At 51.0% G+C, this 14,049-nt stretch overlaps 4 protein-coding genes and 1 non-coding gene across 5 annotated transcripts; 1 reads left to right on the top strand and 4 right to left on the bottom strand.

Moving 5' to 3' along the window:
• Positions 1–105: 105 nt before the first annotated feature.
• QC762_208310 (uncharacterized protein) lies at positions 106–7,225 on the bottom strand. The gene is made up of 2 exons (XM_062887738.1): positions 6,041–7,225; positions 106–5,983 (listed from the first exon to the last, which is right to left on the bottom strand). The coding sequence occupies exons 1-2, from the start codon at positions 6,875–6,877 to the stop codon at positions 554–556; spliced, it is 6,267 nt and encodes a 2,088-aa protein (XP_062745885.1). The 5' UTR covers positions 6,878–7,225; the 3' UTR covers positions 106–553.
• Positions 7,226–7,256: 31 nt separating this feature from the next.
• On the top strand, positions 7,257–9,466 carry QC762_208300 (uncharacterized protein; the record flags this gene model as incomplete). The annotated part of the gene is made up of 3 exons (XM_062887737.1): positions 7,257–7,657; positions 7,721–8,558; positions 8,620–9,466. The coding sequence occupies exons 1-3, from the start codon at positions 7,603–7,605 to the stop codon at positions 9,464–9,466; spliced, it is 1,740 nt and encodes a 579-aa protein (XP_062745884.1). The 5' UTR covers positions 7,257–7,602.
• A 463-nt stretch (positions 9,467–9,929) lies between these two features.
• Positions 9,930–10,003, bottom strand: QC762_0040420. The gene has a single exon. It is a non-coding gene; the product is annotated as a tRNA-Asn (tRNA).
• Positions 10,004–10,161: 158 nt separating this feature from the next.
• Positions 10,162–10,878, bottom strand: QC762_208290 (uncharacterized protein; the record flags this gene model as incomplete). The annotated part of the gene is made up of 2 exons (XM_062887736.1): positions 10,162–10,471; positions 10,537–10,878. 2 exons carry the CDS (start codon positions 10,876–10,878, stop codon positions 10,259–10,261), a joined length of 555 nt encoding a protein of 184 aa, XP_062745883.1. The 3' UTR covers positions 10,162–10,258.
• A 1,053-nt stretch (positions 10,879–11,931) lies between these two features.
• On the bottom strand, positions 11,932–13,981 carry QC762_208280 (uncharacterized protein; the record flags this gene model as incomplete). The annotated part of the gene is made up of 2 exons (XM_062887735.1): positions 12,705–13,981; positions 11,932–12,647 (listed from the first exon to the last, which is right to left on the bottom strand). Exons 1-2 carry the CDS (start codon positions 13,936–13,938, stop codon positions 11,932–11,934), a joined length of 1,950 nt encoding a protein of 649 aa, XP_062745882.1. The 5' UTR covers positions 13,939–13,981.
• Between the last annotated feature and the right edge of the window lie 68 nt (positions 13,982–14,049).

The following is a 14,049-nucleotide window of genomic DNA, read 5'->3' as shown; positions in this document are numbered from 1 at the left end:
GAGGTGGGGTACATAAGGATCTCCTTTGTAGCTGTTACCTTACCCCTGAATCGCATGTGCGCTGCATCCATTATGAGGAAAAAGAGAGCTGATATTAACGTTATAGCTAGTTACTTGTCATTCTATGCCGATCCTTCTAGCCTTTGTTCTGAATCATTCAACCTGTCAGTCCTAGCTAAAGATAGACAGCATAAGTTTGGATAATACTCTATTCTGAGCCTTCTAGCATCTTAATTCAAGCATAAAGAATACAACAAAAGCTAAGATTGTTGGTGAAAAGAGATAACAAAAGCTCGGATTAATAAAAAAAATTTAATACCTCCTGCCACATCCGTTTTAAACACCCGTCTTCGTCCACAAAACATGCCCGCTTTAAACAATCAGACGGCTGCTTTGAAGGATGAGTTGAACGCGGCGACATTGTATGACAAAAGAGCCCTGTGAAAGCGACGGACCATGCCCATGTAAATATAAGATGTAATCATTGAATATAACCCCATCCATCTGCTCAGGTTAGCCCTACCTTCCTCGATACCATCCCACTCACGAACCCTTAAGACCCGCCATCCAAAGCAACCAAGTCCAAAATATACTTCTTCTCCCAAACAGTCGCCACATCCAGCGCACTCCTCCCCTTCACATCCTCCTTCAATGGATCCGCCCCCATCTTCAAAAACGCTTCAAAAAGCTGTTTATCATGCGGCATATACTTCACATCCGACGGTCTCCCAGAATGTGTCGCCAGGATTCTATCCGATCGTCTTTCCACACAGTGACCAGCAATCCTATGCAAGACCGTCTCCCCCTCCCGATTGGAAGCCCATATATCAACACCACTGTCTGGCGGGAAAAGCTGCTTGTACCGCTTCAAATGGCACGCCACAGGATCATACTCATCCTCACCCCTTGGGTATTTATGCGGTGTCCATGCGTCTGGAGACACTACAAAAACGTGCAACGGTGTGTTTCCATCTCGGTCGGGTGCGTTGATTGACGCTCCTTCCTTCAGACACCTTTTCCAGAGGGCCAGGCAATCATCAAAGTAGGTTGTTGAATGGGGGATTGGGTTCCAGTCCCATGCTCCATCCGTTGGATCGGCAAATGACCGAGCCGTCTGAACACACTGTGCCGCAATGTGGTGAAGAGTAAATGAACCACTCGGGTCCGGTTCGAGAATGTCGGCTCCTTTGTCGCAAAGAAACTCGCACACTTTCGGCCGGAGCAGCTTGAGGGCATAATGAAGAGGCGAAAACCCATCGTTATCCTTGGTCAAGAGAGTAGAAGCAACACCCTCGTCCCTCATAAAATGAAGAATCTCATCCTCCGTGCTCGCTTTATTTTGCAAAAGATGATGAAGAGACGTCTGGCCAGCATTGTCGACAGCGGTAGCATCAGGTTTGATCCCCAAGTTCAATCTCAGGGTTTGCAACGGTAGCCAAGCCGGCTTTAATCCATCCTTCAAGTCATGAGGCCTCCATTCGATAGCTCGTCTGCAGGCCGCCATCAAGATCGTTTGACCAGACTGACCGGGACGATTGAAGTCAATCCGTGAGACACAGGGTTCCTGCAACAATGCCTCCACGATCTCCCGTTTTGCGAACTCGAAGAGATAATTACACACCGTCTCTTCGTCGTTTAAAGGGAGGTACAGATCCGCCCCATGTTCGACCATAATGCGCACCATTGACAAGGTTACAGGTGACCTAGCAAGGGGCCAACAGGAAACGATGGCCATGAACCAAAGCAGACAACGTCGTCGAGGCTTTGTCTCATCAATCGGGTTGCCATTTTGGGGGAATATGATCGGTCCTTCATCATAGACCGTATTGACGTCAAGTCCATGCTCCAGCAGTACTTCGAAGGCTGGAAGGTTGTGGTACCGTATGGCTTCAAACAGAGGGCTTCTGACGCCAACCAGGGCACTTGCCCCCTTGGAAAGAAGCTCTTGGATAATTTCGCGACTTGTTGATTGATCAAAGAGCATGCATGCCTTATGGATCGCGGCAAGGCCCTTTTCATCCAGGAGATCAGGATCGGCTCCATGATCGAGAAGGATTCGGACAGCGTCGAGACTCCGGTTATCACTGAACCGGTCTGGCCCGTGCCGATGATAATCCTTAACTCCACCGCAGGCAGCAACGTGAAGAGGTGACTCGCCAGACTCGTTAAGCGCATTGATGTCGGCACCGGTGGCGAGCAGGTAGCGGATAGCATCTAGCTTCCACCGGAAGTCTACAACAGCAAGTCGATGAAGTGCTGTACCACCAGAAATTAACTCTCCCTTTTTCCGGCCAACCATGATGCACCGTGTGTTGGCATCCACCTGAAGCGTTCCCAGCAAGTATCTTAACAACACCATGCTAGGACGCTGTGCTTCACAGATGATCTGTAGAGGGGTAAGGGCTCGCGTGCCAAAATAACGTCCCACCCAGGTCCACATCCAGGAATTTGTCGTTGACTGGGATCGCACCGTTTGAAGATAAAGCCTGAGGTTGTCAGGAGAGCTGTAATAATGAATCAGCCCGGACACCTGCCTCGCCAACAGTAGATGTTCGGAAGATTGCATCATCTCCAGGAGCACCTGGTAATATCTGCCATCATGCCGGTTATTGCTGAATCCGTGGTTGATCAGACTTGCTGCATCGTCGGGTGTAAGAAGCTGCAAGTATCGGCTGGGATTGTCCAAAAGCAATTCGAGCACAGGCTTCCCTGATCCATCCAGATATTTGTCGAGACGCTGATTTAACAGTGGGGAGGCCACATCAACTCTGGCAGTTTCCCTGCTGAGGCCATCGTTTGACAGAGTCCTCCCTGAGTTGACCGACATGTTCTGCTGGGCATAGAATGCGTCAATGAACTCGGTACAACCTATGTCAATAGCCATCTGCAAAGGGGTTGCTGTCTCGCGTGAAGCACAACCTTTAGCGTCTGCACCAGCATCCAAAAGCATCTTGACAATGATGTTCATGGCTGGGAAATAGAAATCATCGACACCACCAAGATCAGGATCTCTTTTGTATCCAGACAAGTCCCAGAGCGCTAGTTCTGTCCTGAATTGAGCGCACAAATGCAGTGGCGTATGACCATGCAAATCTTCCACATTGACGTTGGCTCCAGATCTCAGAAGAATATCCACAGTTTCAACTTCTCCGCTAACGCAAGCATAATGTAAGGGGGTCCTCCCTCCGTTATCCTGTTTGTTGATCATGTTGAAAGCACCATCCGTGTTGCTGCTCTCATCCCCAAGCAGCCCAAGTACACGGCTCACGACATCGGCCTTCCTGGCTCGGCATGCAAGGTGTAGGGCATTCTGCCCATCAGCAGTACGCGAAAATAAGCTTGCTCCAGCAGCGAGCAGTATGGCCAGGTCGCTTTCTGATTTTGTACAAGCCAAGTGAATAGCATTGAAGCCATTCTTATCAGGAATTTCCAGATTGACCGAACCCACCGCGTCAAAAAAGAAAAGTTCTGTGTGGATGAGGAGGTGGCCATCCTGATGTCGACTTTCCCCATGCTGTAGATGCACATGAAGAGGAGTCTGTCCAGAGATATTGGTAGCATCCGCGGATATTCCGAGGCTAATCAGCCATTGTACAAGGTCAGGCTGGTTTCCCTGACCTCCGTACCACATAGCGACAAGATGAAGCAAAGTATCTCCCTCCAGAGTGGTAGCAAGAGGGTTGGCACCACGCGCAATAAAGTGTTCCAGCTGAGACCGTTCCACCCGGCCAAGTTTGCACAAAAGATGCAAAACATTGTTTCCATTGGCATCCACCACGCTGGCCTTGGCTCCTGCCAGCTCAAGAGCTTGAAGCAAGTCATCGTACCTGTAAAAGTGCAGGTATAATGGCCGGCCACCTTTCGGTGTGATGTTCGGATCCATGCCTTGCGCGACCATGATCTTCAGATATTGAATGCAGCTCTCCCTGCTGGGCCATTTGCCTCGTAAAGCAAACCAACATCGCTGCTTCAGTGACTCGTCCTTGCAGAGGGAGAACAAGGTCTGGAACAGTCCGGGATTATGATACATTACCGCCTCCAACATGGTTTTGCCCTTGTAGAATTCGTAACTGGGATCAAGGCCGCCTCGCACAAAGTACTCCATGAACCTGGACGACAGAGCTTCGCTGTCAGCCAAGTCAGCCGACGCGACCTTCCTGGGAGGGCGGAGTGTGTCCAGAGACCGTCTTTCTTGTTGGCCCTCTTCATGTTCCAAAAGAATTCTCATGGCCTCCAGGCTTTCTTGATCTTGTCCCAAGGCATAATGCAATGCTTTGTTACCGTTCGGGCAGGTTGCCTTGACATTTGCTCCCGAGGCCAGTAATGCCCTCAAAGCAGGCACGCACGGTGCTGTCCATGAACCGAATGGAAAGCTACACGAGAATGACGCTGCCAAAAGTAATGCAGTTACTCCGTCGCCGTTTAGCTGTTCCATATCAGCGCCTGCATCCAAAAGAATTCGAAGGATGACCTGACAAGCTGCATCATTATTGTAGTTCCAACTCTGCACCAAGCGATGCAAAGGGGCTTGCTTCGCATCTAGATACCAATAGGACTGGAATACGAGTTCCGTTCCTTCATCCGTGTCTTCATAGACCTCCTCTACCGCCGGCCCGCCGTAGTCTGTTGCGAGTGATGCCAATACTGATAGGGCCTTGGAATCGGCACCATGATCAATAAGGGCTTGGACCAAGTCGGTATTGGTATTCCCACACGCAAAGTAGAGTGCAGTTGCTCCACTGTACGAAGCATCCACTGGAATAGACAAGTGTGCCAAGACTGCAGCCGCAGCCTCAGTACGATCGAAACGACAACATTCGCAGAGCATCTTCTCCAACGCAGACGGCGCGCAATAGGGAATCAGCGCCTCCAGTGTCTCCAGATGGCCATATCGACTTGCATAATAGATTGCACATTCGCCTGGCCTGTTTTCTCGCAAATCTCTTCCAGCGTCATAGTAGTCGGGGTTTTCATCATCCTCGTTCGTTGTTGGTGTGTCAGGCTCAACCCCGGCTTGAAGCAAAGTCGAGACCACATCAGCGTGGTTATAACGTGCTGCCAGGTGAATAGGCTTTAATCCGTATATATCTTCAGGGTTCGGATCGCTGCCGTATTGGATTAGGAGTGAGGCAACCTTGCCGTGACCTTTTTCTGCCGCCCTGTGCAATGGCGTTCGACGGTCGCTGGCGATTGACGAAACAGACATCTTTTGTTCATTTATGAGCCAAAGGCAGAACTCGTACATCCCAGCATGTGCTGCGACATGTAAAGCAATGGGAATCCCTTCAGAGGGGTTGCCGGTGTCCAAATACCACGGAGGCACTGTCCACTGCCGAAAGGCCAGGTTATCGGGCGTCAGAAAGCACAAAATGGTGTGAAAAAAGCCGTGGTCTCTCGCATCATATCGGCTCGCGTGATACACCCAGTTCTCCATAGCATAATCGAAGAATGGATGGAGTAAACAGACATTTCGGCGATCGTCAGATTGCTCGCGGTATGACCTGCGTTGTTTTACGCTTGGGAGTGGAAGCGATTGAACATACCCCAAGCATCGAAGAGCCACGTTCTTGTGGGCAATTGTTGAGTTAATGACTGGAAAGGCCGAAGAAGGCTCAGTTCCACTTGGGCTATTTCGGCCGTCACCTCTCAGAAACTCGGTGAAGGAGTGGTGGATAACTTGGAGAGTCTCGCTTTCCAACACCTGAATAAGTGGCCCACAGCAGGTACTAATGAGCTGTTTCCAGTGTGTCAAAGGCTCATTAATGGTGCTCAGACATCCGGCGAGGTTGGCGAGCTCAGTTAGTCGCAATGGACGGGACGCATGGGTGATAGTTTCCAAGACAAAAACCTGGAACTCGAGGTCGACCTGGCTCTCCTGACGATGTTTCTGCAACAAGTTGGCGTATGTTTCCTCCAATCCAATGGGGAGTGATGCTTCCAGAGCACAAATGTCGACTTGGTCCTGCCTAGACAGAGCCTCTTCCTGCTTGCACGTTAGTAAACTAGGTAGCAAGGTAATAATCGCCTAGAAATGACTCACCATCTGGTCCATGGTCAACTTGGCATAAAGAAACAATCCCCCCGACCTTTTAGCCACCAAGTCAACAAGCTGGTTCTTTTCCACAGCATTGTTTATTGTGGAGAGCTTTTCAAGCCGACAATTGAGATATGAAACAATGTCAACATCCACCAGATGCCGTTGCAGACTAATGTGCACAATCGAGGTGTCTCGCAACGCGCTCTGGAGATACTGCTTTGGTCTACTTGTCAGGAGAAGCTTCAAGGAGCCTGGGCGGTGCGTGGCGAGGCGGTTGAACTTGTCGAGGAATGGCCTGCTGTCCGTGTTCATCTCATCCAGGGCATCAGCAACACAATAGAGTCTTGGGACGCAGGATATTCCGCTGAGGAAATGGTCAAAAAGATCATTGTTGGAGATGATTGCCAGGTCAGTATTCAGCTGTGATTGGAGTGCGAGCTGAAGCTTGGGAGAGAAGGGCAAAAGTTGCGCAAGCCAATCTTGGAGAAGAGCGCGAGGAGAATAGTTGGCAGCAACAATGTTTCGGAAAAAGAAGAAGAGTACCGGGCAGTTCTCTGTCGTCTCTAGATGCCCGATGATGCTCGCTGCCATGACAGATTTCCCTGTTCCCGGAACGCCCTTGATCCATAAGCTGCCATGATCTGGTGAGCCGTGCCATTTTTTATACTCGTCTGTTTGGCAAAGCCACAGGCCTGTGCCGGGTGCTTGAGACGACAGGTGACGATAATATTCGCCCGATTCGGCTGTGTAGTCGGTTGGCTGGAGCCAGTCGCGTATCCGAGCCACGACTTCAGGGCCCAATGCTGTGTCGCTGTGCTCGATAACATCGTAGTCCTCCATGTCGATTGTCAACGGCGTTGTGTGTTTGACGGAGGGGTCAAGTGTTGTCGGTCGGAAGCCCGAAGATTTTGCTGACCTCCACTGATGAGTCAAGGATGGCGAAAAGCGGTGCTGTTGGCTCCAGTACACGAATCATGTTGGTTGGGCGGTGGTGACCGAGGCGATGTAACAATTGACCAGGGTCTGAGGATAACAAATCTACGGGACGCGATGGTGTGGAAGGAAAATAGATCGCCATCATTGAAAGCTCATGGACGGCAAGGTGAAATTGTCCAAGAATTCTTAAAAGGGGGTGTAGAACCATCTTACAGGGCAGCCTCAGTGAGCGGCACATGGAACCTCTAGAGCTTCTGTGGTGCTAACAGTGGGGCAAGCCGCCCGCCAGAGTCACTACACGATCGATCTCATTACCTTGACACTTCCCGTCATCGAAGTTGACACCCTCCGTTGCCGCCATCCTGTATGCAGTGCAATCGGCATTTGCTAGTCAATTCAGTCCAATCAAAATGCCATCGCTTGCGCCACCGATCTTGGTTGACTTTGGCGCCGCTCCAAATCGTCAAAGATACCACAGCGGCCATGACGCAGGTGATTCAGCCACGACCAACATCTCAACAACTCCTTTTATCTTGCATGTTTTGAGACGAGATTTGCTCTTTTCTTACACTGACACAGGCGCCGTTGATGCCTTTCCAGAGGGTTCGTGATAGCTGCTGTCCGTTGCCATGTCCAAAGGCCCGAAAAAGAAGAGAGTCCTGGTTGTTGGGGCTGGTGCTGCAGGTACAGTAACACCAATCGAATCGACATGTTGTTTTTGTTCTCCTTGATTTGACAACTTCTTAGGCATGTCCTGTGCTCATCACCTCGCCCAACACCCAGACATGTTCGACGTTACTTTGATCGAAGCAACCAACTACTGCGGCGGCCAGGCCTTCTCGATCCCCATTGACAAAGACAAGCACGGTGCCTCATGGCTGAACCAAGGCGTCCAAGGTGGCTCTTACATCTTCCATCACACCATGACAATGTTTGCCCGCCAGGGTCATGTTGCCAATCCTGTCAAGCTGCAAGTGTCTTTCGGGAAAGGAGATCGGTTCTGGACCAATGTCTACCCCACCAAGCTGCTCGAGAAACACCAGAACGAAATTCGTCGTTTTGTCCAGATGCTTACTCTGACTCGTTGGTTTGAGATATTCTTTGCCCTGCTCCCCATCAAATATCTCATGAAGCTCTTCATGTTCAGCTACGAGTTCGCCAATGCCGTTGCTCTTCCCATGGTTGCCCTATTCCTTGGAACTGGAAACTACACACCCGAAGTGCCGACCATCATTCTCGAACGGCTGTGCACCAGCCCAACCTACGGCATGTGGTATCCTCCGGACAAGGAAAGTATAGCGAGCAACCTTCCTCCGATGGTCGTCTTTCCCAACTTCAGTCAATTCTACGAAGACTGGAGAAAACACCTCATCAAGAATGGTGTGAAGGTCCGTCTGTCGACAGAGCTCACCGAGACCCTCTATCGGGACAAGAACGGCGTTGTGGTAAAGCTCATCAAGCGAAATCCAGCTCCTGACAACCACAACCCATCCGGTGCTTGGACACCCGAGGATTACACCGCCAACGCCGGACCCAGTGCCGAGGAAACCAACGAGCACTACGATGAGGTCGTCTTCTGTTGCCTGTAAGTTCAACCTCCCCTCGCCATCCTTACCCTGTCACTAACATGTCTTCCCCTCCTCCAGCGCCGACACCGCAAACCGCCTCCTCTCCAAATCCCGCACCAAACGGGAACGCCTTATCCTCCCCCGCGCTATCTGGTCCAACGATCTAACCATCACCCACTCCGACACGTCCTACATGATCAAGCACTACGAAAACTTTTTCACCCCCGACCAAGCCGTCACCACTCTTTCCGGAACAGACCACTCCACTCGGGTGGCCATCGCCCGCGGTGACTACGGGGAGATGAACAGCTTCAAACCAATGTACTACATCAAGCCCTACCCTTCTGACATGTCCAAGCTGGAAATGTCGTTTGACTGCACCAACTACCAGGCTCAGTTCCCTCCCTCTGTCCCGTTCGAGAACCACGTCTTCCAGACCATTTTCCTCAATAAGGAACGTGATGGGCATCTCTGGACTGATAATGAGATTGACCAGACGAAAATTATCCGCAAGGACTGGTGGCATCAACTTTGCCATTCGTGGACTCATTACCTGCTTGTTGTGCCGTGGTTGTGGCTGTTGCAGGGGAGAAGGCATGTCAGGTTTGCGGGTAGTTGGACGTTGATCAATGCGCATGAGGTTGCGGTGATGAGCGGGATAGCGGCTGCGGTTGATCTGGGGGCGGAGTACCCGAGGGATTTGGAGAGGGATGGGTGGGCGTTGTTGTGTTTTAGGCTGTATTACTTGTTGGTGTATGGACGGTGGTATAGGAGGAGAAATAAGAGTAAGACGTCGACTGGGGAGGGGAGTGGTTGGGCTGGGGGGTTGTATGGGAGTGTTTATAAGGGGCCGGGGGTGGTGGATGAGGAGAGGCAGATGTGGAGGAGGGAGAAGGAAGGGGAGGGGGTGAATGGGGGGAAGTGATGGGGAAGGTTACGGAGGAATATGATATGTCGGATGAGAATGAGAGATTGTGAGATTGACACGTGTAGAAAGAAAGGATAATGCAGTTATGGGATCCTTTGTCTGTACCTAGTATGTAACAGACGAATGACGTATAAGGTTTTGGTGAACAGGATATCGTTGATGGGAACAGCTCCCGGCCAAAAAGGTCTTGCTGAAAGGTAATAATAGAAGCCACATATTACACACAAGCAACTGGTGCCCTTGTTTACACATCGAGCCATGATTAAGTCCATGTGAAGCTGGGATAAAATCTCTTTCATGCTGGAATGAAGTACGCCTTACGTTGGGATGAAGTCCACCGTAAGCTCAGACAACAAAACAAAAATAAAAGCCAGAAGATGGTTTATGCTAATCAGGCGACATGATGAGACCAAAACCATGAAAAAAGAACTCGAACCACTACAAATGGTTCCAACTCAATCTCCTCCGGGAAGGCTCGAACTTCCAACCTCCTGATTAACAGTCAGACGCGCTAGCCAATTGCGCCACAGAGGATATTCCTGCTCATTGTTTTCCCCATTTCAATTTTGCGCTTTTATCCGGGTGCTTGTGGAGTGTGTGGACATGTGTCTTTTTCTTTGCACTCCGCAGGCTCCACTTTTGATGGTTGCTCCAGACTACGTATCCACAATAGGGGTTTCAGGGGGAACAGCAACGAGGCACAAGTTGGAGAGAGGAAAAAGGTAGGTGGGTAGGTAGGTAGGTAAGGTGTGTTTTATGTACATGATTCCCCAGTTTGTTGTGGGTGCTTTATTCAATGGGAACCGGAGTCAAAATCGGCCCTCCTCGCAGCGGCGCCCAGGTAAGCCAGACGTACTTGCCCGTCTCCCTGTATGTGACAAAGTGAATCTCTTGGGGACCTTCCTCTTTGAGAGGGGGGTTGTTGCCAAAGGTTGCCATGAGGCCGTACTGGCCTGCGCGGAGGGAGTCAACTCCGGGAATGGAGTTGGGCCAGGGCCAGAGCTGTGGATGGTGTCAGTTTATGCATCGGGGGTACGGAGCTTGGTGGTGGTAGTATAGAGACTTACACCAAAGAGAAAGGGAGTCGCGTTTTTGTCGCAGTAGAATTTCGCGCCGTAGATGGAGCAGGGTCCAGCCGAAGTGAATAGTTGGAATGTCTTCACGCTGTAGCCAGTTGTGAGCTCCTTGGAGACAAACGTGCCGCATTGGCTTTCGTTCGTGGTCCAGAGGCCGGTGTTGGTCAGGCACCCAAGGTTTGAGTGGTCGCCCTGGTTCCAGAGAGTACGGACCTGACCGGCTCCAAAGAATCCTTGGCCAGCCGGTGCAATTCCGAACTTTGGGGCTTCTGCTTCTGGAACAGGGGCCGCGGTGGCAAGACTTGCCAGGGAGAGGACGGTGGAGATGCGCATCTTGAGTAGCAGTCGATCAGCCAGGTAAGGTAGTAGGCACCGGTAGTAGTGTTGCTAGCGAGCGGAGCAAGAGAAGTGACAGGTTGTGGAGCATGATGTCAGTCTCCGGGGCATGGGGCAAGCGTGGTTTATATCTCTCGGACGAGCCTGCAAGATAAGTGACGCCTCATTTACCCAGGACTTGGGTTGGTGAAAAGAATCGCGATGCCGTGATGCCGTCAGAACCCCGGACTGAACGTGCATTACCGGGAATTGACAGCTGTCTCCCTTCCTGGTTCATGGAACTCCAGGGTAACTCCTCATCTCTTGACTTCCTGCTCGTTGTAGCCGTCATGCATGGCAAGGCGGTGCCCAGATGGGTTGACGATCCATTCTGCCGTGCCGTCTCTTGGTACTGCGACGTTGAACCTGCCAGACTTTTTTCCGAGAGGCTTACCTACAGATTAGGTTATTGCGGAAGATGCGTCCCTTCGACTTAACCGACCGAATGGACTAGTACGCCGCAAATATGTCAACTTTGGGTCATGCTACCCCGCCCGTTAGCACCACCATCCGCAATTGGGGAAGTGCCGGCGCTTTGATGAGTGGAATTCTGGTCAGAAGGGTCGCAGTAACGCGTGGCACTTTCTGAAATCTTGTTAACTTTGAAAATGGCGCGCTTCAAGGACTCGTTTGTAAGAATTTGCAATCGTTCTTCTGTGGCTGCCAAGAACAAGGTGATAAAAGTTTTCCGTGGATCGCCTTCCTCTTCGGCCCAACTGTGCCTTAGCGAAGAGGTCCGCAACGTCGTACTCCGTTCCTGATCTTGCATGGTCGGTTTGTAAGGGTAGCGTAATCCATCACGAACTGGGTTTGCGCTTTCCTAACCTGACATCGAGGTCTTAAACTTGAAGTTGTCTTTGCTGTCGTTTATGTTCCCAATGGCCGACTATCTGGATTCGGAAAGAAGAACCCGCAACAGCAGAAACCGGCCGAGGCAAACGGCTATCTGGCTCCGCCATCATCGGACGAATTCCCGGTTCACCCTGGCGTGGCGCTCTGAGCCCAAAAGCCTCATGAAAATGAAGATCGTACCATGCCAACAAAACTCGATCTGCCTTGGGGAAGAACTGAAAGCTCTAGTTCAAAGAGAGGTCGTCCTAAAAACTCGACGGTCCGTATCTTGCATCGCACCTTTATTCGAGGGCTGTCGTGTTCGGCTCGGATGTCTGGCTTGGTGGCCAGCAAAGATACCCATGTCCACGAATACGTCGCATAAAGAAACTCGGCGGTAGTCCGCAAACGCAAATTTTCCAGATCAAAAAGCTCTAACTCCTTGCCATGTGCAGCTCTGACAACTTTGGCCCAGTCCATGATTGCAATAAAAGGCTCAGGAGATCGATCCCCACGGTCAGGAGCACATGACTTTCCCCATGACAAGGCAACTGCACCCATGCCTTCAAAGTGAAGAAGAACAGTGCCGAAGAGCGCTAGGTAGTTCGTCATAGGTTCTTGATTGTCCAGAAACCGCTTGGGCCAACTATCGAGCGTGATAGATGGGGCGTAAACCCGATTCTTCGTGACCTGTAACATATGAGGATAGGCACCAGAAGAAAATCTCATTGTGTCTGGCATTTCAAGCTTGATCCTCATTCCTGGAGTAGAGAGAGAGCTTGAAGCTGGTTGTCCAACACCATACGAGATGCTAGACAGGATTTGAGGAGGCTCCAAGTAAAGACGGATCGTCTCGAAGTAGACTTTGTTGAGATCATAGCGCAATCGGTTCGACACTAGGCACTTTCTTGATAAGCTTTGTGGTTTCAAGGCCGTAGAAAAAAAGTACTTACCTCCATCAACAGCAGTTGACCATTCTATCAAATCTTGGTCGTTAATGGGAGTGATTCGGTGTAGCCCGGATTTGGGTGTTCGGTAAAATGTGCGGGACTTGCTGTCAATCTTGCGGAGGATTATGGCCGGATGGCTGGTGAAGTCGGACCGATAGATGCAGTTCAAGATCGCCAAGTAGCGCGTAGTGTCTTCCTTGCCCTGCCTGATCAGTGGGCAAAGAAGCAACCCAGCCTCGACGGCCTTTGGAGAAGGCGATAATTCGAAAAACGGAGTTGCGCCTGATAGGAGGGGACCATTGTTCAAACTCTGTATAATTTCCGATGAGGCATAGCATCGAGGCGAATCTGCTAGTAGCGAATTGCTATCCGAGTAAAACTGTCGTTCAAAGGCAAGAATAGACTGATCGTTGGACGTCTTTAGTATTTCCTGCTGAAGCCGGTGGAAGGCACTGCGCCCTTCTCCGTACAGCATTGGCATGTTGACCCCAAAGAGACCCAGAAGAGAGTATGCTTCGTCCTCTTTTCTTGTGGTGAATCGGTAAGCAGCCCAAGACATGATTTGTCCTACGCTACAGGCCCTCAAAAGCTTGTCTAGGGCGTGTGTTGGTTCGTATTTGTCGAGCCCTGCCCTTTTACTCCGCCGTCTCACCAGTTGTGAGTCTGGCTTTGGCGAGAACCAACGAAGAATTTCGACGGGAATTCCCGTTACCTTGCTGATGGTGTCGGCCAAATCTGTGAGCTCAGAGATGTCTGCGATGGGGGTGCCGCGAAGGAGCTGTCTGCTTCCCAAGAAACACCATTGGCTATCATAAAAGCGCACGTCTCGCGGCGCAATCAGCTCTTGAAGCGTCCAACCCCGAGTAAACCAGCGGCTGTTCTCAACTTCCACCGATGGCTCTCCTGGAACATTGACGTCGGAGAGGTAGGCATAGCATCTGTCTGCCCTGTGATACCATCGGAACATGGAGTTGATTGCTTCCGAGAGCTCGGCACTACTGGTCTTATCGATGCAGCAGGTATCAATCCACATGTAGTTGTAACCATCTTGGCGAGCACGCTCACAGCTCTGGCTGACCTTGCGAAATCCCTTCTTGTGGACAGGAAGCAGCTGTTGTGGGTCGCAGATATCGGCGAAGAGGACCTCATCCTCCCCCCAAGTGTGTGACAAAATAGCGTAAATGGGCGTGGACCATGGCGATTCCAGTCTCAGCGTCGTGGTGTTTATTAAACGCATTGTGGTCAAAACCTAACTCGGAATGCTGTCGTGGTCCCGTCGCCGTCGTTGGGTCGACCGTTGGGCACCTGGCTGATGTCAGTAACGATCCGTCAACTGCCCGGTCGGCCA

The sequence above is a fragment of the Podospora pseudocomata genome (assembly GCF_035222375.1).
Source record: "Podospora pseudocomata strain CBS 415.72m chromosome 2 map unlocalized CBS415.72m_2.2, whole genome shotgun sequence".
Taxonomy (NCBI): domain Eukaryota; kingdom Fungi; phylum Ascomycota; class Sordariomycetes; order Sordariales; family Podosporaceae; genus Podospora; species Podospora pseudocomata.
This window is presented reverse-complemented; position numbering and strand designations above follow the sequence as displayed.